Here is a 27,190-nt window from a genome sequence, read left to right as displayed (position 1 = left end):
GCGACCCCACCACAGGCACTGTCAAGACGATCATTTCTGTAGATAAAATAATTTGGATCTCGTTTAATGGAGAGTCCTGGTTTTAAATAGGTTTCAGTTATAATGGCAATATGCACATTATGAACTGTTAGGAAGTTGAATAATTCATCTTCCTTACCCTTTAGAGAGCGGGCATTCCAATTTAGAACTTTCACACAATTATTTAGATCCATTGAAACGGAGTCCAATAACAATTTTTTGTGTGTACTTTATACCAACCTGAACAGCTTCTGGTATGGTATTTGCTTTGAACATTGCATCAATCATGTGATGCAATTGTTCAGTTAAAAAATCAAAATCGGAAGCAGTCATGCTACCTGAACCGGCAACATGACCATTATTTTGCGTTGGGACATGGGTATAAACCTCATTTTGAGAAGAGAAATTTTGTCTACCAGCAGCGATGTTTGCATACGTAGGTACATTGGAAAAATTGGAATTTACTGAAGTGCTTGCTACCCGTTGACGAGCGGCAAAATTTGTTTGTGAATTTTGGTGGGTATGAATTGCTCGACCGGTAACTGGTTTCGAAATTTGAGCGTTTGAAAAATTTCTACCCGTCGAATCTGGGATCCGATTGGAATTTCCCGTCATCAATTTTGCACGGGAATTCAAAACTTTTTTGCGTGAAGGGCATTCCCAGAAATTGGATTTATGATTGCCCCCACAATTTGCACATTTAAATTTATTGGAATCTTCTCTCACGGGACATGCGTCCTTGGCGTGAGAGGTTCCACCACAAATCATGCATTTAGCATCCATGTGACAATGTTTGGTTCCATGACCCCACTTTTGGCACTTACGGCACTGGGTGGGGTTTTGGAAATTTCCCCCAGGCCTGCGGAAATGTTCCCATGTAACACGGACATGGGACATAATACAGGCCTTTTCCAAACTTTTCATATTATTTAGTTCACTTTTGTTAAAATGAACTAAATAAAATTCTTGAGAGATGCCCCTCTGGGAAGTACCAGGATGGGATTTCTTTTTCATCTTAATTACTTGGACTGGTGAAAATCCAAGTAATTGAGAAATTTCAATTTTAATCTCATCCAGTGATTTATCATCACTGGGGAGACCTTTCAAGACGACTTTGAACAATCGTTCAGTTTTGTCGTCGTATGTGAAGAATTTATGGCGCTTCTCAGTTAAATACTGAAGAAGACGTTTGCGATCGTCAAAGGATCCAGGCAAAACGCGGCAGTCACCCTTCCTAGCGATCTGAAATGAAACCTTGATCCCCTGAAGGTTACTCAAAATCTCATTCCGGAAGCCAGAAAACTCGGTAACAGATACCACAATTGGCGGAATCCTTTGCTTTTTCGCATGAATCGAATCACCTGGGCTAGAGGTATATTCGATTTGCTCAATTTCATCATTAATCAAATCGAACTGATTGCTCAGTTCGATTGGAGAAGAATTATTTCCATTATTAGAATTAGAAGGAATATCTGAATTCTCCAGCTTCCTTCTATTTTTTCCGCGCTTTGGCAGGACGGTCTTGAAACCTTGTTTCTTTGAAGGAAGTGGAGAATTCAGAGACTCCCCCTTCCTCTTGTTTTTGTTAATACTCATTGCTGAGCGTGGAGACGTGACCTTCTAAGAGGTTTTTTCCCAGAACGGTGTCCCTGCAGGATTACCACCGCTTGTCGGAATTTTACTTCCGCAAACGGGTCCAACGTAAAACGAAGGCACGGGTCCTTGCAAAGATCGTAACGGGATCAGTGGGTACAAATAGCGCTAAGAAGCACCGTTGAAATTAAAATAGCTTCGGGTAGTATTAAAAACTTCCTTCCGCAACGAGAGAAAGAACCGCACAGCACGAAAGCACGATGCGGTCTGGATTTTGGAAGATCGTGATGTTGTTTATATGCAGGCCATTTATAATTTTCTTTGTGCTTCTGACATCAAAATCTAAAATTTTGTTTTTTTTTCTTTCTTTAAAGTTTTTGTTTGTTTGTTCTGTCTCTGCCTTTTTGTTCCGTAGAGCTCCATAGCTCTTGCCATCCGGAAGATGCTCCCAGCCGAACCATTCCTCGAGCACGACGACACGCCACATCGTCCCTGACGCCAAATGCCCGGATGAGAAGCTGAAATTTCCTGATCCCAAATCGTAAGCCCCGTCCATCCTTGAACATTGTAAACTAACCTCGAGTCACCACGAGTACGCTGGCTTCTACCCCCTCTTACTAACCGTATAATAAAATGATATTGATTGCATATATCACAAAGAACAATGGCTCCGTTAAGTGTTATACACGCCTGAGCCTACCAAATAAACGAACTTAAAAAAAAAAACAATTTTTGATACACTTTTTTAAAAGAAGCGATGATCTACAAAACAACAAAACTCTACAAACCGATGTTTTTTTTTGCTGAATTATTAATTAATTTGCGTGATGAGCCAATGTTACAATGACAATGACGTTACATCCTAGGGTAACATTACCTCGCATTACCCTAATTATAGATTGTGCTTTATTTAACAATAGTCACCAATTTATCTTTTGCCAAACCTGTCACGATAGGATCAAGTCTGCGGGTCAAGGGTCAACTGCTTCGGTCGCGTAATATTGGAAAGTAAAACTACAGAATTTGATTTTGAAAATCGATTTATTTTAAATAATGCTCGCTTTCACTGTATTTGACAGTTTGTCGGAACCTAGCAACGCATTGATTTGCAATCTTCAACGTCACAAATTTCGCATAATTGTGCAACGGTGCCTTCGTAGGTCTTTATCGCGAAACTTGCTGGAATTACAGAAATGGCAATGAAATACTGTTGAAGTGAAGGGAGTGCAGATTTTTACCCATATTATTGGTGTCGTAAACCACAACGTATGACGGTCTGTGCAAGGCAATCTTGTACTTCCGATGTGCAGTAGCTTCAAAGCAAACCTGACTGGTATCCAACGCATTGTAGTATACAAATATCGCAGTATTATCAAACACTCTTTCGATGTTCTACGGATGTAAGAATCAGTTTGAATACCAAAAATTTATGCTCTTACACTAAACGCTTACCCTTATTCTTGAAGTGGACTCTTTTACCGCATTTTCGTTGAACACAAGCCCACTCGGGACATGCACCTCAACCAAAGTTACCCCAGATGTTGTATGGGATTCTTTCTGTATATAGCTCATGCAAATCTTCAGATTCAGAACATTGTAGTCACCGGGGTTCAGCACGTTCACGTCGAGATTGAAGCTTTGTGCCGCCAGCTGGATGTTCATGTTGTATTGATAGGTCAGCTGAACGAAACCAAAACCAATTCCCGTAAAACTGAGATTACATTTGCGAACATTATCAGGAAGTTCATGAGATATCGAACTTAAAGAATGAGAGTTCGGTACATCAAATGTTTCTATATGATCGCCATATTTTATGTGCACTCTGTATTCATTACTTCTACCAGTGAGATATGAAGCCATCTTTCCGAGCGCTTTGAGAGCAACAAATGAACTGTGAACACCTTCAAATTCACCTGAGGAATATCGTTGCTTGTTCAACCACTCCATGATGGGAATGGCATCGATCATACGATCCTGTGCCAGATAACTCAGAAGCGCATATCCTGCTATTTCAACGCTCATCTCACCATCCCAATGTCGCCCAGTATCGTCCCTGATAGAATCCGTGACAAGTGTATTTAGGAAGTTTTCGCGATTTGTATGGTTTGTCAACGACAGTGCATAGGTTGCCAAGGCTATGTCGTGGATTTTCGTGAGTTTGTAAAAGTTATCAGCCACACATTTTTCTCCCTTTTCTAACAATACAGTGAACTGACTTGCGATATTTTTATTTTCCTTAACAGCAGCCACAATAAACGCTGTCAGAGCAACGGACGATGATCCGTCTTGCATAGGTGCGTAAACTATTTCAGTGCCTTCTTCTTCTTTGAAGCATCCATCCGGCTTCTGCTTGCCGGAAATCCAGGAAAATGTACGGATTATTTCTTCGTTTTTGATCGTAATATGCTTGGATGCCGTAATGAAACTGCTTCCAATAAGTGCTGTTAGAAACAGGCTAGATTTGCCTTTTTGAGGTTTCCATTGTCCGAAACCTCCGTCCGCATATTTGTAGCTCAACTGATTTTGGTAGCCACTGGAAAGATAGTCCCTTGCCTTCTGCATAATTTCTTTAGCTTCCGTCTCTGTTTCCGTCAGATAATCCAGCACAACAACATTTGGAATGAATGTTAGTAGATTCAAATTTGCGCCGCCGGATGGTATTTTAAACATTGAATTCAAGTTCAGCGCAGTTGATGCCAGGAAATATGCTTGAAGAAACAAAAAAAATAGTTCTAGTTGGAATACAATTTCGCAGTGCTTGTTATACTTACGATCTACGAAAACTTCAATTTTAGTGGAACCAGGATCGGCATTCCTAGATATGCCAATGTTTACATCGAATGTCTGGAAACCGTGGGAAGGAAGGTTGATAAAATTAGCCACCGTTGTTGTGTATAGTCGACTCTCCGGAGTAACGCGAAGCATGTGCTCTAACGCATCCGAGGTTAGCTCGTTGACTGCCTCGATTTTGATGGCGATATTTCCAAGCTTCTTGGCTTTAATCAAGAACGAAATTGATTTCGGCTGGTGTGTGGGCACAAATATTGCTTTCTTGCGCCATTTCTCTGAAATAAAAAACCCTGATTAATCCACCTAGCGGTGTTGGTGCCATTCTAGTGAAAAAAAAAATGAAAAATATGAGTGAGTGTTTTTTAGCGTGTTTTCCGAAAAGGAAATAGTATTTTGGCCATAACTTCTGATCCCATAGTCCAATCTGGCCAATTTTTAATAGCAAACAATTAGACACGATTCTCAGTCGAATGGAACTTGTTGCGAGTAATTTGGCCAATGCTAAGTTCCAAAAAGTGTGTCTACAAAATTTTGCACACACACACCCACACACACACACACACACACACACACACACACACACACACACACACACACACACACACACACACACACACACACACACACACACACAGACATCACCTCAATTCGTCGAGCTGAGTCGATCGGTATATAACACTATGGGTCTCCGGGCCTTCTATAAAAAGTTTGTTTTTGGAGCGATCATATAGCCTTTACCGTATACTTAGTATACGAGAAAGGCAAAAACATACATACATCCAAACAGACATCACCTCAATTCGTCGAGCTGAGTCGATTGGTATATAACCCTATGGGTCTCCGAGCCTTCTATCAAAAGTTTGGTTTTGGAGTGATCATATAGCCTTTACGTATACTTATAATACGAGAAAGGCAAAAAACGTAAAAGAAAACCTTAGTTTTTATGGGAAATTTCTTCCAGTCAACCAAAATACTTGCATACCCGAGCAAGAAGAGAATAGTTTCAAATTATGATGACGTATTAAACGCTCAAGTAAACACCCAATAATCTTTAGCACAATGAGGTATTGAAGAGTCTTGCAAACAAAAACAATTACACAAGTAAAGTAATTATTACTTAATTAAGGTCTAAGGGAAGCTCTCTCTCTCTCGCGGTAGAGCGCTGTTTTCATACTAAAATGTCTGTAACTCGGAATTGGGAAGGAATGTCGCTTATCCCTACTGTCAATCTTTTTGAAACTTGTCAAGGAATGTTCCTAGAAAATGTTGTGATCCTACTATTTTCCAAATTTGAATCAAGCTCTAAATACTGAACTATCGTACAACTCAAATTTTTGCTTCACAGTAAACCTGTCAAATGATTTGAGGCATAAAGGAACCTAATTTTGCAAAGCCCAACTGACAAAAGTTTTGAAATTTTCCAACGATCATTTGAATGTAATAAAAAGCATATGCAACCGCATAAAATTTTGAAGTAGAGTATTTTTACTTCAACCAAGTTTTCCAAATTTCATCCAAAAATTACCATTTAGGGAGAGCAGCAAACAACCTATTTTTTCGTGGCGCACGGCAATGTAGGAGCGGTGAGAGTTATCATTAATGTATGTGGCGTTACACTAGAAAACATCGCATTCACATTTGCAAACAAGAATTCACAAAATATGTTCATAAATTGAAATCAAATAAAGGAAAGGGACAAGACAAATAAGACAAGAAAAATGAGACAAACAATAAAAATAAAACAAATAAGACAAATAAGACTATTACAAACAAATACTACAAATAAGACCCATAAAATGTTTCTCCAACAATTCTTTCGGATATTCCTCCAGAAGTTGCTTCAAGTATTGCTCCAGAAATTCGAGCAAATATTCATCCAGGAATTATTCCGAATATTCCATCAGTAATTCTTCCGGAAATTCCTACAGGAACTCGTCGAGATATTCCTCCAGGAATTACTCCACGATTTTTTTTCCTCCAGGTATTTCTCCAGGAATTCTTCTGGATATTCCTTATTGAATTTGTCCAGATATTACTCCAAGAGTTGCTTCAAATATTCCTCTAGGAATTCAAGCGGATATTCATCCAGAAAAGCTTCCGGATATTCCACCAGAAATTCATCCGGATATTCCTCCAGGAATTCGTCCAGACATTCCTCCAGAAATTCGTCCGGATATTCCTTCAGGAATTTCTCTGGACATTCCTCCAAGAATTCCTCTGGATATTCGTCAAGGAATTCATCCGGATATTCCTCAAGGAGGAATGTCTGGAGGAATATCCGGAGGAATTCTTGGAGGAATATCCATAGGGTGAAGATTCGGACGAAATCCTGGAAGAATATCCGAAGGAATATTTGAATGAATATCAGAAAGTTTTCCTAAAAAAAATTCCGAATGAATTTCTGGGGGAATATACGAAGGAAATTGGTGGAATATGCGTAGAAAATCCTGAAGGAATATTTGAAGGAATTATGGAAGAATTTCTGGAAGAATTCCTGAATAAATATTCAAAGAAATATCGTGAAGAATTCACAGAGAAATATGCGGAGGAGTTCTTGGAGGAATATCCGGAGGAATATCCGGAGGAGCTCGTGGAGGAATACCAGGAAGACTTCCTAAAGAAATTTCTCCATGAATTCCTGGAGGGATATACGAAGGAAATCCTGGTGGAATATTCGGAGAAGTTCCTGGAGGAATATTCGATGGAATATCTGGAGGAATATTCGAAGGAATTCTTGGAAAAATATCCGGAGGAATTCCTGGATGTATATTGAAGAATTCCTTTTGAAATATCCGGAGGAATTCCTGGAGGACTATGTGGAGTAATTCTTGGAGGAATATCCGGAGGAATTTCTGGAAGAATATCCGGAAATCAAGGGAGAATATCAGGAGGAATTCCTGAAGGAACGTAGGGAGAATTTCCGAGAGAAATATCTGAAAGAATATCTGGACGAATTACTGGAAGAATATCCAGAAGAATTTGTGGAGGAATATCCTAAGGCAGCGATTCTCAACCATTTTCTTGAGAGGTACCTCTTCGAACTTTTTCATTCATTGACTTATAAGATGTATAAAAATGCTGTCTATGATTGGATATCAGTTCCATCTTTGTTGGATTTCCTATTCATATGGGACAAATATACGATTTTGGGTAGTATGGCTCTCCATAAAGTTGTCTGAAATTTTAGCAAAAAAAAAAAGAAAAAGAGAAATTTAGTTTCATCAAGCTTCCTATAAGACATTGAGGACGTGCGAAGGCTTTCGAGCCTCTTGAAAATGAACTTCGGAGCCTTCGAGCATTTTGAAAGGAAAGCAGTTTCTGCTCTTAAAATGCTCTTAAGATGCTCTTAAAAGAAGGCATGAGCATTTTGAAAAGATACTTTTGAGTCTCTTGAAAGGAGGCTTTCAAGCTCCGAGCTTCTTGAAAACAGGCATCTTGGTAGGACGCTTCCGAACCTCTTGGAAAGAGGTTTTCAAGCTCCTTGAAAGAGGAATTACAAACCTTTTGATAGGAAGTTTCCGAGCCTCTTAAAGGGAAGTTTCCGAGCCTCTTAAAGGGAAGTTTCCGAGCCTCTTGAAGATAAGCTTCCGAGCCTCTTGAAAGGAGGCTTCCGAGCCTCTTGAAAGGAGGCTTCCGAGCCTCTTGAAAGGAGGCTTCCGAGCCTCTTGAAAGGAGGCTTCCGAGCCTCTTGAAAGGAGGCTTCCGAGCCTCTTGAAAGGAGGCTTCCGAGCCTCTTGAAAGGAGGCTTGAGCCTCTTGAAGGAGGCTTCTGAGCCTCTTGAAAGGAGGCTTGAGCCTCTTGAAAGGAGGCTTCCGGGCATCTTGAAAGGAGGCTTCCGCGCCTCTTGACAGGAGGCTTCCGAGCATCTTGAGAGGGGGTTTACGAGCCTGTTGAAAGGAGGGTTCTGAGCCTCTTGCACGGAGGCTCTCGAGCCTCTTGAAAGGAGGCTTCCGAGCCTCTTGAAAGGAGGCTTCCGAGCCTCTTGAAAGGAGGCTTCCGAGCCTCTTGAAAGGAGGCTTCCGAGCCTCTTGAAAGGAGGCTTCCTGACCTCTTGAAAGTAGGCTTCCGAACCTCTTGAAAGTAGGCTTCTGAGCCTCTTGAAAGGAGGCTTCCGAGCCTTTTGAAGGAGGCTTTGAGCCTCTTGAAAGGAGGCTTCTGAGCCTCTTGAAAGGAGGCTTCCAGGCCTCTTGAAAGGAGGCTTCTGAGCCTCTTGAAAGGAGGCTTCTGAGCCTCTTGAAAGGAGGCTTCCGAGCCTCTTGAAAGGAGGCTTCTGAGCCTCTTGAAAGGAGGCTTCCTGAGCCTCTTGAAAGGAGGCTCTGAGCCTCTTGAAAGGAGGCTTCCGAGCCTCTTGAAAGAAGGCTTGAACCTCTGGAAAGAGGGGTTCCGGGCCTTGTGAGAGGAGGCTTCCGAGCCTCTAGAGAGGAGGCTTCCGAGCCTCTTGAAAGGAGGCTTCCAAGCCTCTTGAAAAAAGGTCTGAGCCTCTTGAAAGGAGGCTTCCGAGCCTCTTGAAAGGAGGCTTCCGAGCCTCTGGAAAAAAGGTCTGAGCCTCTTGAAAGGAGGCTTCCGAGCCTCTTGAAAGGAGGCTTCCGAACCTCTTGAAAGGAGGCTTCCGAGCCTCTTGAAAGAAGGCTTCCGAGTCTCTTGAAAGGAGGCTTCTGGGCCTCTTGAAAGGAGGCTTCCAGGCCTCTTGAAAGGAGGCTTCCAGCCTCTTGAAGGAGGCTTCCGAGCCTCTTGAAAGGAGGCTTCCGAGCCTCTTGAAAGGAGGCTTCCGAGCCTCTTGAAAGGAGGCTTCCGAGCCTCTTGAAAGGAGGCTTCCGAGCCTCTTGAAAGGAGGCTTCCGAGCCTCTTGAAAGGAGGCTTCCGAGCCTCTTGAAAGGAGACTTCTGAGCCTCTTGAAAGGAGACTTCCGAGCCTCTTGAAAGGAGGCTTCCGAGCCTCTTGAAAGGAGGCTTCCGAGCCTCTTGAAAGGAGGCTTCCGAGCCTCTTGAAAGAAGGCTTCAGTGGTCGTCAGCGATGGTAAACTGATAACGATGAGCGATTTATTGTGCGGAAAATAAAAAATCCTTAAAAACGAGTTCACCCATATAGGCAAGTGAGTTGGAGAGAAGAAGTGCTCAGATATGATCCAATACGAACAGAAATACCCTTGAAAAGTATGAGTATAATGGGAAAGTATCACGGAAGAAAATTCAAGTGAGCCATTAAATTATCAAAAACAGCTCAATTTCAGCTAGAAATATCGCTGGAAGAAGGATGACTTTCGGAATCAAGTCATGTTATCTGACGAAAGCAAGTACAGCATTTTTGGATCAAATGCCGGAGTATGGTATGGCGGAAAAGGAATATTGAGATACAGCCGCAGAAGCTCTTTTGAGCAGTCAAGCATGGTGGGGGCTCCGTCATGGTCTCTGAGGTGCTTGAGCGCAACCGGTGTGGGAAAATTTCGCATTATTGAAGGAATTATATATCACAAAATGTTCATCCGCATTTTGAAAGAAAATTTTAACGCCAGTGCTGAGAAATTAGGCTTACAGGGAACATACATCTTACGGGGTGATAATTACTTCAAGCACACAGCCCAAAATACTAAGCTGTAGCTATTCTATAACACCCCAATCAACTCAAAACGCTTCCTCAGAGCCCAGATATGAATCCAATTCCACTCTGTAGTGTTAGCCCGAGAGTGTGTAGAATAAATTGACAGCATATAATATAAATTCAAGTCATATGAATAATTTGGTAAAAAACAAGCTGGTTTGAAAAAGTGACATACAGTGTATATGCGTAACTCCCTGAAAAGCTCGATATGCATGGCTATAAACTTTAAAGTAAGCAACGTAACGTAACGCTTACGATTCTTTGGTTTGAAATTTGATAATGAAATACGGCAACAATGTGTAAACATCGGACATAAGCGTACCCATCCATCACTACCGGAACATGTGTCATATAACTTTAGATATGAATAAATGCACTAAGCAACTTTGAGTATTTTTGGCGGATGTGTTAGGACACATCGCAGCGGCATCCGGCATCCGGCATCACCAACTGGTACCAGAACCTACAGGAGTAGGTTCGATCAACGTAGCAGCGATTCCCGGTGACATGATAAGGCCAGTGAGTAAGCGGGTGGCACCGCCCTCTGCTGGTCAAAAATGTCACCGGAGGAAGCAGAGGTTCCCGACGGCTTCGATGGCGAGCAAGCGGATAGCACCGCATTTTGCTCCGCCATCGAATCGCCGTCGGAGGTAGCAGACTTAGCTCCGATAGCAAGTAGCGTGCTACATCGCTCACTGCTAATCGTAGCTTCAATGGTTCGGTCGCGACACACTCCATTGGATGGTTCTTGACGACAAAATTCGTGAAAGTCATATTTCCAACAACAACGAATTAAAATTAGTGTTGAAAGAAGAATGGAAGAATATTCCGTCTCCCGTTACGGCTAATTTGGTCAGTTCCATGCCACAAGAACTACAGCTCGTCATAGATACACAGGGGAATCCAACGAAACATTTTTGAGCCCGTATTTAATGAATTGTTATGTTTTGTTACCTTTGTTTTTGTTATTGTTTTATTTTTCCGTTTGATTTTTAACAATAAAGATGAATTGAATAATTTGCTACAAAATGCAATCGATAGTTTTATATTTTTGAGCTTACTAGATTCTATCTTTGACATCTTCTAAAAAACACACAGCTAGACGAATACTTTTTGGACTCACTGTAAATTTAGGAACAATGTGTATCTTAATGTAATATTTTAGCACATAAAAAATGAGAATTGTAAGTTTAAAATACCTACGATGCAAGATCTACTAAAATTCTTCTTCTTCTCTTCTCTAAAATTGTTTTCATTTTCAGACGTAAAAAACTATACAAAAGACGGTTTATAAACAACTCCTGAACAATTTCACGATTTCATGAGAAATGAGACTCGAAAGGGTATAGGGCTGAGACTGTGTTTTCATAATTCATTCGATTGATAATCAACAGCATCCTTTCCTTCGTAATTTAGTGTTATTGCACGGCAAAATACTGGCAAAGCTGTTTTTTCTACAATCTGGTGCGCTGTGTTAAACTCCGAAAGAAAGTTCGCTTCAGAAGAAGTTCGGAGCTGAAACTAGGGCGGTTATTGTGTTCGTGTACTTTGTTTGACTGCAGATCTACGGAATCAATACCAGCAATGGAATTCTGAGACGCATCTGTAGGGATTATTAAGACGGGTATGGTAAATGACATAAACCGAATAAAGGGGCATATACTTTAGCCATTAACATAAGCCCTAGATGGGAAAGTGACAGATGAGAGAGTGAAATATTTTGTAGGAGGTCGTGGTGTTGAGTTGATGTGGTTCGCTCAGCAGCTGGTGATTGACGTGCCAAAATTGTACTCCATAAGACGCTTCCACCGTATTAACCAGCTACAATCCTCTACAGGTTGAAGACCAGGGCAATACTCGTGAAGGACCAACGTCCAAATTGAGCATATGGATGAGGTGAATGAACAACTGTCGGAGGAAACTTCTTCAAACCGGAAATATCTGTTCGTTGCCTCAATATAAGACAATATTCCGGAGAAAATGGTTTTCGATTTCCTTGGCCTTTGAATGATACCTTCGGCAAATTAATCTTTATAGTGGTATTTTCACCGAGTGTTTAATTAAATATAAGCTCAATAATACATTTACAATAAAAGAGAAAACCAAAAATAATTTATAATTGCAAGAGACTAATGAAAACGCCGGACGGAAAGGGGGATGTGTGGGGCGAGACAGCCCTGTTGTATACCACTCTATATTATATGCTGTTTATGCTGTCTTGTTGTTGGTGACGAGCAAGCAGCCAAGCATAGTTCTCCCTCAGTCAGAGTCCAACAGTGATCCGAGTAAGGCGATTACGGCTTTATCAGATTACGGCAGAACAGCCTTATACGTTCTTCATGTAGCAGTTTTAAAATATGAAAAAATCTTTGACCTCACTTACGGGAGAAATATTTACAAAACAATAAAAAAAAATTAACAATGTTCCCCCATTTTTGCATTCGTATATCATGAGGCTAACACGATGATACTTTTATGCCCAGGGAAATCGAGACAATTTCCAATCGGAAAATTGCCTAGACCGGCACCGGGAATCGAACCCAGCCACCCTCAGCATGGTCTTGCTTTGTAGCCACGCGATTTACCACTAGGCTAAGGAGGGCCTCACCTGTGCGAATAAATGTTTGCAGCGTTTCCTCTAGACAAGTGCTTTTCATTCTGCTACAAACGGCAACTTTCTGCCATCGCCTAGCGATTATGATTTGCACTTTAAAAAAAATCGCCTCGGTTCAACCGTCTCTTGTATAAACTGGTGGTCCTGAAACGAACCGCCGAAGGGGTGGGGCCTCTGTCTCAAATGCAATCGGATACTGAAAAGCCGAGGTCCGGTGATGATGGTGATGATGATGATCTGATGATAAATCTGTGAATCTGGTAACACTTCATATGCTAGGTTCAATTATGGTTATGTACAAGCGAAGTACTCACCCTTCTTGTCCGGATTATCTACGAAGTCGATTTCATCGTTTTTGTTAAATAAGGTGACGTCAGTCGTTAGCGAATTGCCCATAAAGTTGAAAATCGTAACCTGTACCAGCGACACCTCACCTCGTTTTATCGAGTACGGAAGATTTGCAACAATGTAGAACCGATCGCCAACCGTAAGTCTTTTCGGAGCACTCAACAACCCTAAACCTCGACTAGGGCTGAGGGCAAACCCGGTAACATACCACGAGGTAAAAGTACCGGGTACCACAGCCGATATAGTTCGCTCTGGTTTCTTTTCCATAGTGTAGTTTTTCCACAGCCATGCTTCCGGAAAACTCGTTCTAATCACTATGCTTTTGCTTGCGGCTCGTGGGATAGATCGTCTCTTGCGTCTCGATCCAACTGCAAGCAGTCAACTTAAAATTCTCGGCCGTTTATATTGGGTTTGTTTCACTCACCTTTGTTAGTTTCTTCACCAATCCTCGAAAACAGACCGTACGACTGTATAAATAACATGAAATATTGATTTAAGAATGAAAAAAAAAATCAAATAATGTGCAAAAGTGATACCCACATGTATTATATCCAAGTCATTACTATCCTCACTAACGTACTTTTCCAATTCGTCTAACACTTCGTCCCGCGTTAGGCCAAATTTGTCGTGTCCCAGCAAGAGCGCCCCTTGATCAATTGCCTGAAAGGCGATGTACGAATCGGAAGCCGCTTTAATATCAATGTGTAGATCCTGATTAGGTCGGTACTCTCCATTCTGTTCATCCAGTATGAACTCAAACTAAAAGAAAAAAGCTATTTTATCGACATTCATAGATCACTGTTGAATATATTCCTCACCTCGTTCTCGAACGATTCAAAATCCATTTCAATGAAATCCATTATCAGCTGGCCATGTGGCATCGTGTAGACAAGTAATTTCGCGTGCGGGGCCATATCCGCCGAAAGCTTAAACTTGATCGTGAAGCTGCTCCTCTTGCTAAACTTGTTATGCCCAGCATACACAATGCTTCCACGTGATACAACAAAGTAATAGAGTTCGTTGAACCGCTCGTTTGAGTTAACGTTGAAATTAACAGACTTCCCAGTAATGATCCTGGAAGCATGAGGAATAAATTGAAACTACCACTCCCATTGGCTTTGTGAAGTTAAAAAGCACCTATCCTTTGTATTAACTTGCAGATATTGAATTGTTACATCTTCTACGCCTTCGACGGATCCCAAATTATCATACTCTACGTCGTCAAATTCTGCCTAAGGAAAGACATCAGTTGCGAATTGATTCAAATTATGATCTTCAGATTACTCACCGATATCGAGACTGTCGATAGTTCATCGGGCATCTGAAGAGTGAAGTACGCGATTCCTTGCTTGTTTAACTGCGCTTCCTCGTATTGCTCACTCGTATCTGTTTTCAGTTTTATGCTTTGGCCCCATGGCTCGAGCGGAATTCCGCTGTGGTCTTTGACGGACACTTTACAGAAATATTTTGCCCCGGGACGGTAATACATTGCAGGCTTCACAAGCTTGATTTTGTACGGATGTTTAAATACGGGTATCTGTTTGATTACAACCGCCTTCATATCTGGTGGAGGCGATACAAATTAAAGTTTCGTTATGCTACAAAATTTGTCATGAACTTACTGGAAAATGTTTCTGTCAACGATATAACGGCCTTCACCAGAGCATAATCCTGGTCTTCTTCTGGAAGCAGCTCATCCTTCAACCCAAACGTAAAAGAGGAGCTACTGTCGAATTGATTTTCCTTGATATCACTAGCTTTGTTGGGAAACTGTTGATTTGCATACAGTTCTACTCGAATTCGTCCACGTACTGGCCCTCCAAAAGTATAGTGTGATGCGACATCCAGGCTGATTGATTGTTCAGAAATCAGCAAAGTACGGGAAGGTGCAACTTTGATGACAAACTTTGGCAAAACGTACTCACGAACTTCAATTTCCAGCGTTTTTTCATGCTTGACGACATCTAGGTTCTACAGAGAAATAGTTGCTTGTGAGTGGTTTAACTGATTACGAGATTCTATTGTTGATTACTGACTAAAGCCAAATGCTAATTGCACGGAACAGCCGACAATTTTCATATATTTTATAAACGCAATCAGCAATAAAAATTAAACATAAACTTTATGTCAACATTCGATCATGTGAACTGCCCCATGACACAATTAGTAACCCAAAAAGTAGACATAATTGTTGATCTAAGTATTCGTAGCTGAATAATACAAATAATTGGATTAAAGAGCGAGCAAGGTGGATCATTTGCGGTTCCTCCGTAGACTGCGTGGTTTACGACGTGCAGCTATGGATCGAGCTGAATGGAGAAGCTCCAAGCAGCACAACTTGCTTCACTACTGAAATTTTCCTGAAAAAACAATGTTTGCTTATGTGCCATGAAATAAGGCTGTCAATCAAAAATTAAACCAAAATACAAAACTGGATTATTATTTTTTTAGTGAATTTTTGCACAGTGATCTAGGCAAAACAGTGAAAATTTCGGCAAACAAGTGAAAATTTCAGCATATTAGTGAAAACTCCGACAAATTAGTGAAAATCATGCCAAATTCCAACCAAAACATACTGCAACCGGCACGTCTCATTGTGCCAAATCCTCAAATTCCCCCAATTCCGCCTTTTAATGAATCAATCCCGCGCCTAATCCCGTACCAAACCCCACTCCTAACCCCGCACCAAGGTTCACGATTGATAGGAAATTCTCCTTCGAGGACCGCGGCAAAATCCCACAAATCATTAGGGATCTGCCAGAATTTAACGGCAGTCCACGCGACCTTAGTCAGTGGATTTTCGACGTCGAAGATGTTTTAGAACTCTTTGATGATTTGAAGAACTATTTCCAATATATTGGTATACCATCTTTTGATAAAAAATCATAGAGTAGAGTGGGGCAAGAGTACGCACTTAGTTTTCAATCGATCATGTGGCCCTTATGAAGCAAGCTTCTGCATATCAAATCAGTGTCGATGATTCATATACTCTTGCTTTATGTTGCCCCGTGGAAAACATATTGAAATTATTAAGATTCGTTTTAATAGAATTCTTATTGCAAGACAAGTGAAAAACGCACTCTTACCCCACCGGTGGGGTAAAAGTGCGCATCGGGTGGGGTAAGAGTACGCATTTATCCAATCATGTGCTTTAAGTATATATTAACACAAATAAGAGTTAATAACATTTAATTGATGTTTGGTGAGCATACATTAGGGAATGTTTAAAGATTACGTAACTCTTAAAGGGGGAGGGGGTCCAAAAATGTGCACTTTCATACGAAAAACCATTGTTTTTTATATATACAAAAAACTACAGAGGTAAAAATATATATCAGGTTTCGTGTGGCGTATACAAAGGCATTTTCCTTAAAGAAAGTCCACCAATCACGTAACGTAAAATTTGGCTATTTCATAACCCCTCCCCTCTATCTTACACTGTTTGTATGAATCCTCTAAAAATTATATGGATCTCCACACATCTCGCAACCCCTCCCAGCCAAACGTTGCGTAGTTTATGAATGTTTCTTTTGATTAAATGAAATTATCATTTAGATGAAATTGTGTTTTCGTGTACAACAAGTCCTAATACAATTTCATTATTTCGCTTCAGTGCTTTGTTCGCTAAATCCTTTCTTACACCGAATTACTTCAACTTATCCTAAAAACTTGTGATAATTTCGAATTCTGTCCCTTTTTTCTTAGTTGTGGATCTTTACGCTTTGGAAGAACTCTTATTTCGGCCGGAGATACGGGTTTGACATCATAACTTGAAGATTCATATGCGTACTCTTGCCCCACCCGTTCCTGCGTACTTTTACCCCACAGTCCCAAAAATTATTCAAGTAATGGTTTTGACTTCTTGGAAAACCAACCGGATTGGTGTTCTGTACCATAAAGTACTCTATACAATAGGTTATCGAAATGGTATAATGTTCACCTGATTGAACGTATATATGGTAAAGAAATACTAGTTGCGGAAACCCAATTATTTTTATCAAAATTACCAAAAAGTTATCTAACTCCATATCTCCCTTGTTGTTTATTCAAATCGTTTACAATTACACATGATAATAGTTGGCCAGAATACCTGTCAAACTGATGCAGTGCTGCTAGTTTTTCTTTTTTAATTACTTCAAAAAATCGAAAACGTACTCTTACCCCACGCGCACTCTTGCCCCACTCTACTCTAAGGGTTGTGTACAAGACACGACCGCCCGACGTAAACTACGTTTGGTGAAATGAAGAATCTAGTGCCAGTGCAAGAATACATATTTGCAGCAGCTCTCTACAATACGCGCTCGTTATTCTGCTACGAACGGCAACGTAATTCGGCTACGACGTTGTACTTTGAACAAATTCGTCTCGCCTCATTCATCCTATGTTTAAAATGGTGTCCATGAGAAGAATCGATTAATTCCCAATAATACATATTTCGAATCACTAACGACCACACGACCCACGCCATAGGCTGGAATAACAAAACCAAATAAGAATCTTGAAAGAATTAAACTTGACTGCCACTGAAGCCATCCATGCGAATACATATTTGTAGCATCTCCCTCCGACGCGCGCTTGTGGTTCTGCTACGGACGCCAGGCAACTTTATGGCGTCTCCAAGCGGTTAATTTGCACTTTGAAAAAAGTTCGCCTCGCCTCAATCTTCCTTTGCATAGAATGAGAAGAACCGATTTTTCCAATATACCATATGTATTTGGAATAAAATTTGCTCAGCAACTCCGCCGATGCTTAGAGATGTCGTAAAATCTCGATTAATCGATTAGTAACTAATCTCTCGATTCTTGACGATTATTGAATCGATTCATCGTTGAGTAGTAATCGAATCAAAATTAATCGATTATCATAACGATGAATCGATTAATTGAAGTAATCGAAATCTAATAGTTGTCGTAAAATCGCGATTAATCGATTACTCTCGATTCTTGTCGATTATTGAATCGATTAATCGTTGGGAAGTAATCGATTTAAAAATTAATCGATTATCACAACAAATAATCGATTAATCGAAGTGATCGATTAATTTGCGACATCTCTACCGATGCTGGGACCGCTCTCCGCGATATTTCAAATGAAATGCCACGCGCGCGGGAGAGAGCAGTTTTCTTATAATCAATAAAGATGGCCCATTAGTCCCGCCTCTTGGTTGTCCGATAAGACTGCAAATATTGTGTACCCGTCACACACTTACTAAAGGGGCGTGACTACAGGTTTAACTTTATTGATTACAAGAAATCAGCTCTTCCGCGCGCGCGAGCCATTTCGTTCGAGATGTCGCGAAAAGCAGATCGTAGTCCCACCATCGGCTTCGGCGGAGCTGCTACCGGAAATTTCATTCTCATCGATGGTGTGGTTCATGCGGTCGTTCGCGCTCAGATTAAATTTTCTTGTCTGAAGTACTAATGATTGGCTACCATCAGAGAAAGTAGCTCTTAAGTCACAACTTGAGGCGAGATGAATTTTGTTCAAAGTAAAACTTAATTGCTTGGTGATGGCAGATTGTTTTCCATCGGTAGCAGAATCACAAGCGCGCGTTATAAAAAGACGCTGTCGATAATTATTCGCGTGGATAGCAGTAACAGTCAAGTGAAATTTCCCATCAAGATTATAATTCTAGTAGGTAGCCTGTTACTTGCTTAAGGTTTTATTTCCATCCATGCGAATACATATTTGCAGCTTCTCCTTCTGACGCGCGCTCGGACCGGCAGTAATGCTATGATTCCGCTACCGATACCAAACAATTATGCTTTGTTCTATGAAAAAAGTTCGCCTTATATCAGCTTTCTCAATCACTTGTCAATCACTGAATCATTGTTCAAAATTAAATCCACAGCAAGAAGAGTAGTTAAATACTAGACAAACATCATATAATTGAGCTCAGAATCACGCTAGAATATTTCACTGAAGAATTTTCTAGTTCCTAGCGTTTGCACTAAAGACAAATTATTTCAACTCACCTTCCTCCCAAACATAATGGTGGTTCTGACAAGATCCGATTCATTCCCAATTATGTGCCTCACCAACAACAACTACTGCACAGTTTGAATTTTTGTGTAAATTTACGTTTATTTTGATGCACATATTTGGAGCATCGAAATACATCTAAAATTATGTTTGATGTTAAATTTACATCACTTTAAAATTCAATTGAGATCGTTGAATTTTACACGTTTGGCTTGAAGGGCGGATTTAAAATTAAATGAATGTAAAATCCAACGGACGACAACGTTCGCTCCCACTGCCCACTCCCAAATACAATTAATCTTAAAATTGAATGAAGTTTCATTTTTCACTACTTTATTTTACGCTTCAATGAAAACATAAATATTTACAATTATATCAAATATATTAATTGGTTCAATATGATTTTGAGTGACCCGACAAACTCAGGCAGGAATATCTAATTATTCAAAACACATCTGCGGAATGGTCATAAATCGAAATTCAGAGCCGCAAGGTCAAACGAATAGGCAGCAAAATAAATATTAAATTATATTTGTCAGAAATTAAATAATATTCAACAAAACTATTCTTACCATTCACGTAGCTACTGCGTTGCTTACATTACATTTGTTCACAAATAAGCCGTTTTCGAGACACAATTCAGACACTCTCGATCTCAATGCGATAACGACTTCTGCTTCCATATTGTTTTCACATTAAAAGTAAACGGGTTGGAATTTACACGATCGTGCAGGCATTGAAAGCGTGAGTGAAGCGGACGAGCATTGATCTAATTCAATCATAGCATCCTATGCCAGTGAGTGAACAGCCTTGCTCAGATGGATACCAAACAACGATTATGAGCGATCGTTGCTGCGTAAACAACGATCAACAGAGTTCGCCAAGCCAAACTTGGTATGGTATCCAGGGAAGCTACGACTGGAGCATTTGTGTTACGCTTGCTCTACTAGAGTAAAACCAAAACTCATCAGATGTTCTGCTTTATTCACTCTGCTTTCAAGTTGCTGGGATGGAGGAGAGAAAGTATCAAAGCCTTCCGTGCAGTGTATCAGAGTTCCATTCTCATAGCGGATTTAATTTTCCTAATGCCTGAAAAGATTTTTCTAACAACGTGTGGTAACAACCCTCATTGTTAGGTTACCAAGTGATTTGCCTCGCTCAGTTGTCTCCCATTGGTGAGCGATGAAGATCTTCAAACATTGAATCAACGAACGCCAATTTTCAACGATCTAGAGAGCATCAGCGATTAGGCTGCAGTAGAGCATCAAGTTGGCATAAATTTAGCCGATTTTTGCTCATGATCTGATTTTTTTCAATGCCTGCGATCGTGTAAAGTTAAAGTTTAATTGATGGAGAATTAAATGCATATTGATGTATTTATACATCAATTGAAAAATATGTGCATTGATTTCGATGGAAATTTCAATTAAATAACAAATTCAAACACTGTGTTTTTACGACTGGGCCTGTTTACATGTCGTTGAAATTTAAATATTTTTTGCTGTGTGGACTGCGCGACAGCCATCTGATGATTCGGCTCTACCCACGCCGCTAATTGCCAGAACCAAAAATGCTGTTTGTAACACGGATGTAAAGATGTACTGCTGTTGCCACGACCGCCACCACTATCGAACGAAAAATTTTCATCCGCACCACCACAGCCGTTGTCGCTAGGACCGCTTCTGGACGCCTTGGTCCGCTTTAGGGGCCGTACACATATTACGTAAGCACTTATGGGGGGAGAGGGGGTCGGTCAATATCTTACGCTCCATATAAATAAAAATTCATTTGTATGGGAAAAATCTTACATGGGGGGAGGGAGAGTCGAAAAACCCAGAAAAGTTGCTTACGTAATAAGTGCACGATCCCTTACATGAAATCCAGAATGAAAATGACGCGCGCACGCGAAACACGGGGTTCTTATACACAGGGAAAACGAAGCAGTGGATCTTTCACTTAAATTCAATTTATTTTCATTTTCTTTTTGTGTTCATACAATAGTGTATCAGTTTAAGTGTTTGGCCACCTGGCCCTTCATCTTCATTTGTTGTTTTTTCTTGTTTGTTTTGTTAGAGTAATTGTTTTGTGTTCAATTTTTTCATGTTAACCTTGAGGAGGCATTAGTTAATTTTAAAATTTGATAACCTAACTAACTATTTACACTAATATTCACAATAAAAATTTGATAACCTAGATTGGAACTAGCGCCCTAATTGGAGCCTGATCCGAATGCAAGCAACGGACCCTAAACTTTTCTTTACACTCACCAAAGCGTTCATGTAAGGTTTTTATCCCGGTCAGACGTTGGACCTCGGATGTTCTTGTCCTGGGAGGGGTGTTGAAGATCATCCTCAGGAATATGTTTTGTACCCGTTGAAGTTTAAGGTGGTGGGTTTTAGCGCAACTCTCCCAGACCGGCATGCCGTATTCGATCCCAGGGAGAATGATTTACTTGTAGACAGCAAGCTTATTTTTCAGGGACAATGACGACCGGCGGTTGATCAAAGGGTACAGTAGTCTCAACAATTCGCCATACATTTTTTTCAGTCATAATGCGAATCAATTTTTTGCATGGTCTCCTTCCGATACTTGCTTGGGATTCAACTACCGACGTTAGCGTTGCGCTTTGAATAAAGTTCATCTCGGAACCGATTTCTTTTTCAATCAACAGGAAAAATACAAAATTAGTCTCGCGGGAAAATTTCATGTTGTGCCGACAACATCCAAATCGTTGCAAACGCCACGTTAGTGAATAAATTGCTGTAGCAATCTTCCGATGACAGACTATGCTCGGACCGGCACTAATGCTATGATTCCGCTACCGATGCCAAACAATTATGCTTTGTTTTATTTAGAAAGTTCGTCTAATATCAACATTCTCAATCACTAAAATCATACAACTCCGAATTACGCTAGAAAATTTCACCGAAGAATTTTCCAGTTCCTAACGGTTGCACTTTAGGAAAATTATTTCAACTTAACCTTCCTCCCAAATATAATGATGGTCCTGAAAAGAACCGATTAATTGCCACTTATGTGCAGCATGATTCGGCCCAACGAACGCCGTCGATTGCCAGATCCGCCGAAGATGGGACACGGATGAAAATGATGTGCTGCTGCTTCCACGACCGCCACCACCACCGACCGAAAAAATTTCATCCGCACCACCACACCGCTGAGACAGCCGTTGTCACTGGGACCGCTAATCGCTCTGATCCGCTCGCCGTGACATCCAGAATGAAAATGACGCGCGCACGCGAAACACGGGGCTTTTTATACACAAGGAAAACGAAGCAGTGGAGCAAAAGGCCAGTACCTTACTGCAATCTGATGTCCGTGTTGGGGATTTATGAACGGAATTGAATTTTTCACCCGGTTTGGAAAGAAACAACATTTTCAATAGTTTAACGTTGATAATCAATAATATCAATAGAATTGGCAAATTGCTGGAGAGTTTCTGAATCGATTGACAAGCAAATGTCGAAAATCCATCGAAAGATAAGAACGCTATTAGCGTTTGAAATCTATCCTAATTTCGTGACGGTCTCGAATTTGGAAATTTCGGTTTTACACCCTGTATCTGAGTCTTCCCCTTAGACGAAGTTTACGTAAAAAAAAAAGGATTAAGTTAAACAATCAGTCTGTTCAATTCATAATTTGAAGACGATGTTCAATGAATAAATAAATTTTAACAGAATTCGATGATTAGTTTTAAATAATCACAAATAATTTTGTAATATTCCTTTTATTACCATTTTCCCATTGATTAAACGACAGTGAGAACGGACGAACTTTCAAAATTTTCATCGAAAATACTGTAAATAAATTGTATTACAGATGGTTTGGTAATTAATTATCAAAACTTCGGTATCTCCAATCGCCAAATCCATGTGCATCTTGTTCATTTCGTTTTACGTTAGACCTGTTATTTATTTCATTTATTTAATGCTGAAATCCATGAAAACTGAAGTTTAAGGCAACAGATCCGGAGAATATATATGATATATTAGCGAAAGAAACCCAGCTTTGCCCGGGTGTTGCAAATGTTAAAATGAACTATTTGCAGCACCGCACTTTAGATCAATTTCCGTGCTATTGTTTTTTTTTTCTCAAGTATTGACCCAAAGCTGTATTCTACTGATTTTCAACCTTTCCTCGTTAAATTAATCAGCTTTTTTGTACACATAAACCTTACAGATACCAAGACAAATCGATTAGGGAGAACATTTTGGCAAATCGGTCAACCAGTTCGTGAGTTAAATCATCAGGAAGGCAGCCTAAACTAATTTTTATTTATATAGATTGATTTTCCGGATCCTGCCTCAATTATGTGAAGGCGCACATGCTGTGAACAAACAAGCGTGTTTTATCGAAGGTGTTGTAATACTTACAACGGAGCAGTACCCAAAGGTTAAGCTAATTTTGGTATACCTTATTCAAAATGATTTGAAAGTTTTCTATTTCAGAGGCCGGTCTGCATCTTATTGCATCCGCTTGCTGCATCACTTTTCTGCTATAGTATGATTACAGTTTGTGTACATAGTTTAACTTCCTGTTGTACAGTACGTCGTTGATAATTATACAATAGAATTATCTCATTAATTATTTGTGTAAATTGTGATTAGTTTTGTGCATTAACACATTTCCACATATAACGAATATCGTAGCCCTTTTATTCTTTTTCAATGGCTTTACATTCCAACTAGAACTTGGTCTGCTCTGCGACTGACATTATACTAGCATTTCTGAAAAATTTTATTTGCCTGCCAATAACATGGATATGTGTCTTGTTTGGCATATCATCGCGGGTGGTTGTTGAGTGCGGTTATCTTCGACAAGCTTTATACGTATTTTTTTTCGCCGCCTAACCACTCGCGCATTATTGCGGATTTTTTTAACCATTTGAACTTGACTGGATATTGCCTGATTTTCTCGAAATTGCACGCGGCGTACCCTTCAGGAAAGGTACCGCCGCGCGTTCTGCACCCCGTTTACTTGATTCTTATGGGTGAGTAGCATTCCGGTGTATCGTTGGCGCGGCCGTACCTTTCGACAGTCATTCGCCGCGTGAAGTTTTGTGCAAGTACCCATTTGGGAACATTACAAAAGCCGAACAGTGCATCATATCATAGAAAATCTGACAATATATGTTTATTATACAGAGGTACCAGTTGAAACGTGGCATACAAGATCTGGCGTTGATTCAAAATTCGATTTTTGAAAAGTCAGTATTTGCTTATTCAGTGCAAATTCAGGAGATAACATTTCACCATATTTTTCATTTATCATCCTACTTTCTTCTAAAACACCCCAATTTTCCATAAATTGACGTAATTCCTTTCTGACGTAATTATTTTCTCGGACATTTCATCGATTCCCAACTACCATTCTATGAGCACATGATTAAAATTTCAAAACAAAGAGTAGCAGGTTTAATACAACAGATACAAACTCTGATATTGCCTCTTAACGATGAACACTGTAAACTAGGTGCTCGAAAGGTTATTGTCTCCACTTATCACTGCTGCTGCCAGTTGGAAGTGAATTTTATCGAAATAAACAGTCAGTCCCTCAATGAAAAAAAAAGTCGAAACCTTTTGCTATTGCGCGATCTTTACGATCCGCTTCTATAACACGCTCAAATTGCTTTTTTCTTTTGGTGCATGACCTTGACCTTAATTTCGCAGCTCATGGCAGGATCGCCATTGTGAGAATTTGGAAATAAGCTGGAAAGGAACCACCTATCCAGATGCCACGAGTCTTACCTGTCCGCTGGTTTGCTGTCGAATATTACAGATTGACTTGCTACCTGGACGAGCCTGCTACGATCGCACTCGAGGTGAGGGCCGAATACGCTGTAGTGAGTAGCAAATATTAGGCACATTGTACACTAGAATGTAAGAGCTCTTCCACACCCACACAAGTAACAATGCAATATTCTTTTTCAAGCGTTGTTCATTAGCATATAAATAATGCCGATTAAAATTCTATCAAACTATACACAGTTAGAAATTTTGAATATTACACGCGTTCGGGAATTGAATCCTAAAGAGAAAGTACAAGTCTCTCACTCAGAGTGTAAAATAATCGAAATTTTTTGGTGAAGTCCATTCTTCTTCACTTGTCAGTTCACTTCCGACACATTCATAGTCGGCTCTGGACAGTCAATATTCAGTTGAATATTAGTCATTGAATATTTATGCACTTTTTACAAATTGATAAATTATCTGAAATCTGAACACGTTTCAAATGAGTAAAGTGATTTATCACACAGGAGTGAACCCGATTTTCATCCGCGATGCACTTTCAACAGTAAACATCAACATAAACAATGCTAATTATGTTTTTTTCTGCACATAGTAAACACACTCAGTGACAGTCGAATGAATGAGTTCGTGGAGTAGTCGTCTGACTATGTCATTCTATGTTTTGAATATTCATGCGATGTTTGTCAAAATTCGGACTGAAGTTGCTTCATGAAGATGAATATTTCAAGCTCTGCTCTCACTTATCATCGAGAATCGTTAAGAAAATTATTTTGAGCTTTTTAGTGGAATGTCTTCTCTTGTCATAAGACGAGTTTATACAATCCCATTGAATTCCACGACTTAATTGTATCTTGACTTAAGTCGAGTCAAGTACGAGACGAGTCAAGTCAAGACGGCCTTACTGTTGAGGTCGAAATACGTATCTGTTAAGATACAATTAAGTGGTGGAATTCAATGGGATTGTACAAACTCGTCTTATGACAAGCATCGAGAATCACCATTTTCCTGTGGGGGCTGCCCATCCGATTCTGTTTTTTCGCACTTGTATACAAGTTTGATAAATTTGTTATCATGGCTTGTTATGATTCGGAACAGTTTGCCTCTCTTATATCGTTGTTCGTTATCTATTGAGAGCGATTTCTGCAAACCCTGCACGCGTTCAATAGCCTTTAATTTTACATCCAACTTTTTCTTGTACGCAATATTGAATACAAGCTCTATAGTAACGACGACGAAAGTGATGGAAAAATGAGACGAATCGAACGGAGCTGTTTTGTTACATCATATATGCTGTAACATCAATGAAGTGATAGCCAATCGGAGTCAAGGAAGGTTTGCGTCTATTACTTTTATCTCCAATAGCTGTTAACCAGTTGACACGCCCTTCACCAAACAAACCATCCCATCCAAACCATTTCATTATTCTTTTTGTTGGATCATTCTGCTGGAAGGAGATTCTCATTTGCCCGTGGGGTTCGTGTAAAAGTCTCTGCTTACAGGTCCACCACCCCCATTTTTGGCCCTTCATACAGCAAGATGTTGAATTCAAAATGATATTGCAGTTTGGCCTTACTGTCAAGTGGAACCGCATGCAGAGCAAGACTCTAGCCAAGATGGTGGCTAACTTCATACATACATACATACATCATATATGCTGTAACATTTTTATACTGTGACAGTTCATAAAAGAATAAAGAAACTCAAATTTCAAAGCCCTACTTACTCCATAATCTTTCACCGTGATGTTCCACATCCCCAGTGCTGGCATCGCCGTCAACCAATAAGACTTTCGGAAAATCCCATTTTCAAGCTTGGCGTTTCTCCACTGTCTCTTAGATTGCCCATTGCAGTCAGTCAAACTGACCGAGATGTGTTTAAGGTCTTTTGCCGGCCTTAATGCCATGTCCACAACAACAACTTGGATGCGAATTTCGTCGCCCGGCTTGTAGATCGGTTTGTCCGTTATAATGAAGAAAGAAAAAAAGATCTTCGGATACAGCAACTGGACTGCATGGTTCACCATAATTCGGCCACCATCATTAACGGCAGAGAACAAACAATCACTGTTGGCTATATCCGGAACTTCGAAGCGATGGCGTTTCATCGATTGGCGATTCAGTTGTACAATTGCACTTTTCGAGAAATTACTTTCATCATCACACTGTAAAGTAAGGTTCAGTTTCACATTTGCGTTGATCGGATTGGCGAGCGCCACGATGAATGGTTGTTTGGGCCTGATGTATTTTGATCCAATGATGAACACGCTGAAATGTAGATAACCGGACAAATATAATCGAATTTGGGCGGCGCGCAATAAGTTTAATGGCCAAATATCTCATACCAACCTTGATTCCTGACAGTTTATCTCAATTATCACACATATGAGAAGAAATATAAATGTTTTCATGATAACAGGTTTCCTGAACGTACAACCAAATCAAGTAGACCGTATATGGCAAGATTTAAAACCAAAATGATT

The 27,190-nt window shown here is 40.2% G+C and overlaps 2 protein-coding genes across 2 annotated transcripts in view; both read right to left on the bottom strand.

Annotated features, from left to right (window-relative positions):
• Positions 1–27,190, bottom strand: part of LOC134224766 (pyrokinin-1 receptor) — a 680,810-nt gene that overhangs the window by 577,187 nt on the left and 76,433 nt on the right. The gene's annotated exons all lie outside the window — the stretch shown is intronic.
• Positions 2,648–27,190, bottom strand: LOC134220059 (thioester-containing protein 1 allele R1-like). Its single transcript, XM_062699010.1, has 13 exons — positions 27,057–27,190; positions 26,435–26,975; positions 14,584–14,932; positions 14,250–14,524; positions 14,099–14,193; positions 13,780–14,035; positions 13,502–13,720; positions 13,386–13,428; positions 12,928–13,329; positions 4,383–4,676; positions 3,064–4,319; positions 2,850–3,003; positions 2,648–2,790 (listed from the first exon to the last, which is right to left on the bottom strand). The coding sequence occupies exons 1-13, from the start codon at positions 27,116–27,118 to the stop codon at positions 2,702–2,704; spliced, it is 4,035 nt and encodes a 1,344-aa protein (XP_062554994.1). The 5' UTR covers positions 27,119–27,190; the 3' UTR covers positions 2,648–2,701.

This window comes from Armigeres subalbatus, chromosome 3 (genome assembly GCF_024139115.2).
Source record: "Armigeres subalbatus isolate Guangzhou_Male chromosome 3, GZ_Asu_2, whole genome shotgun sequence".
In the NCBI taxonomy this organism is placed as follows: Eukaryota; Metazoa; Arthropoda; class Insecta; order Diptera; family Culicidae; genus Armigeres; species Armigeres subalbatus.
The sequence above is the reverse complement of the archived record's forward strand: the minus strand, read 5'-3'. Positions and strand labels throughout refer to the sequence as shown.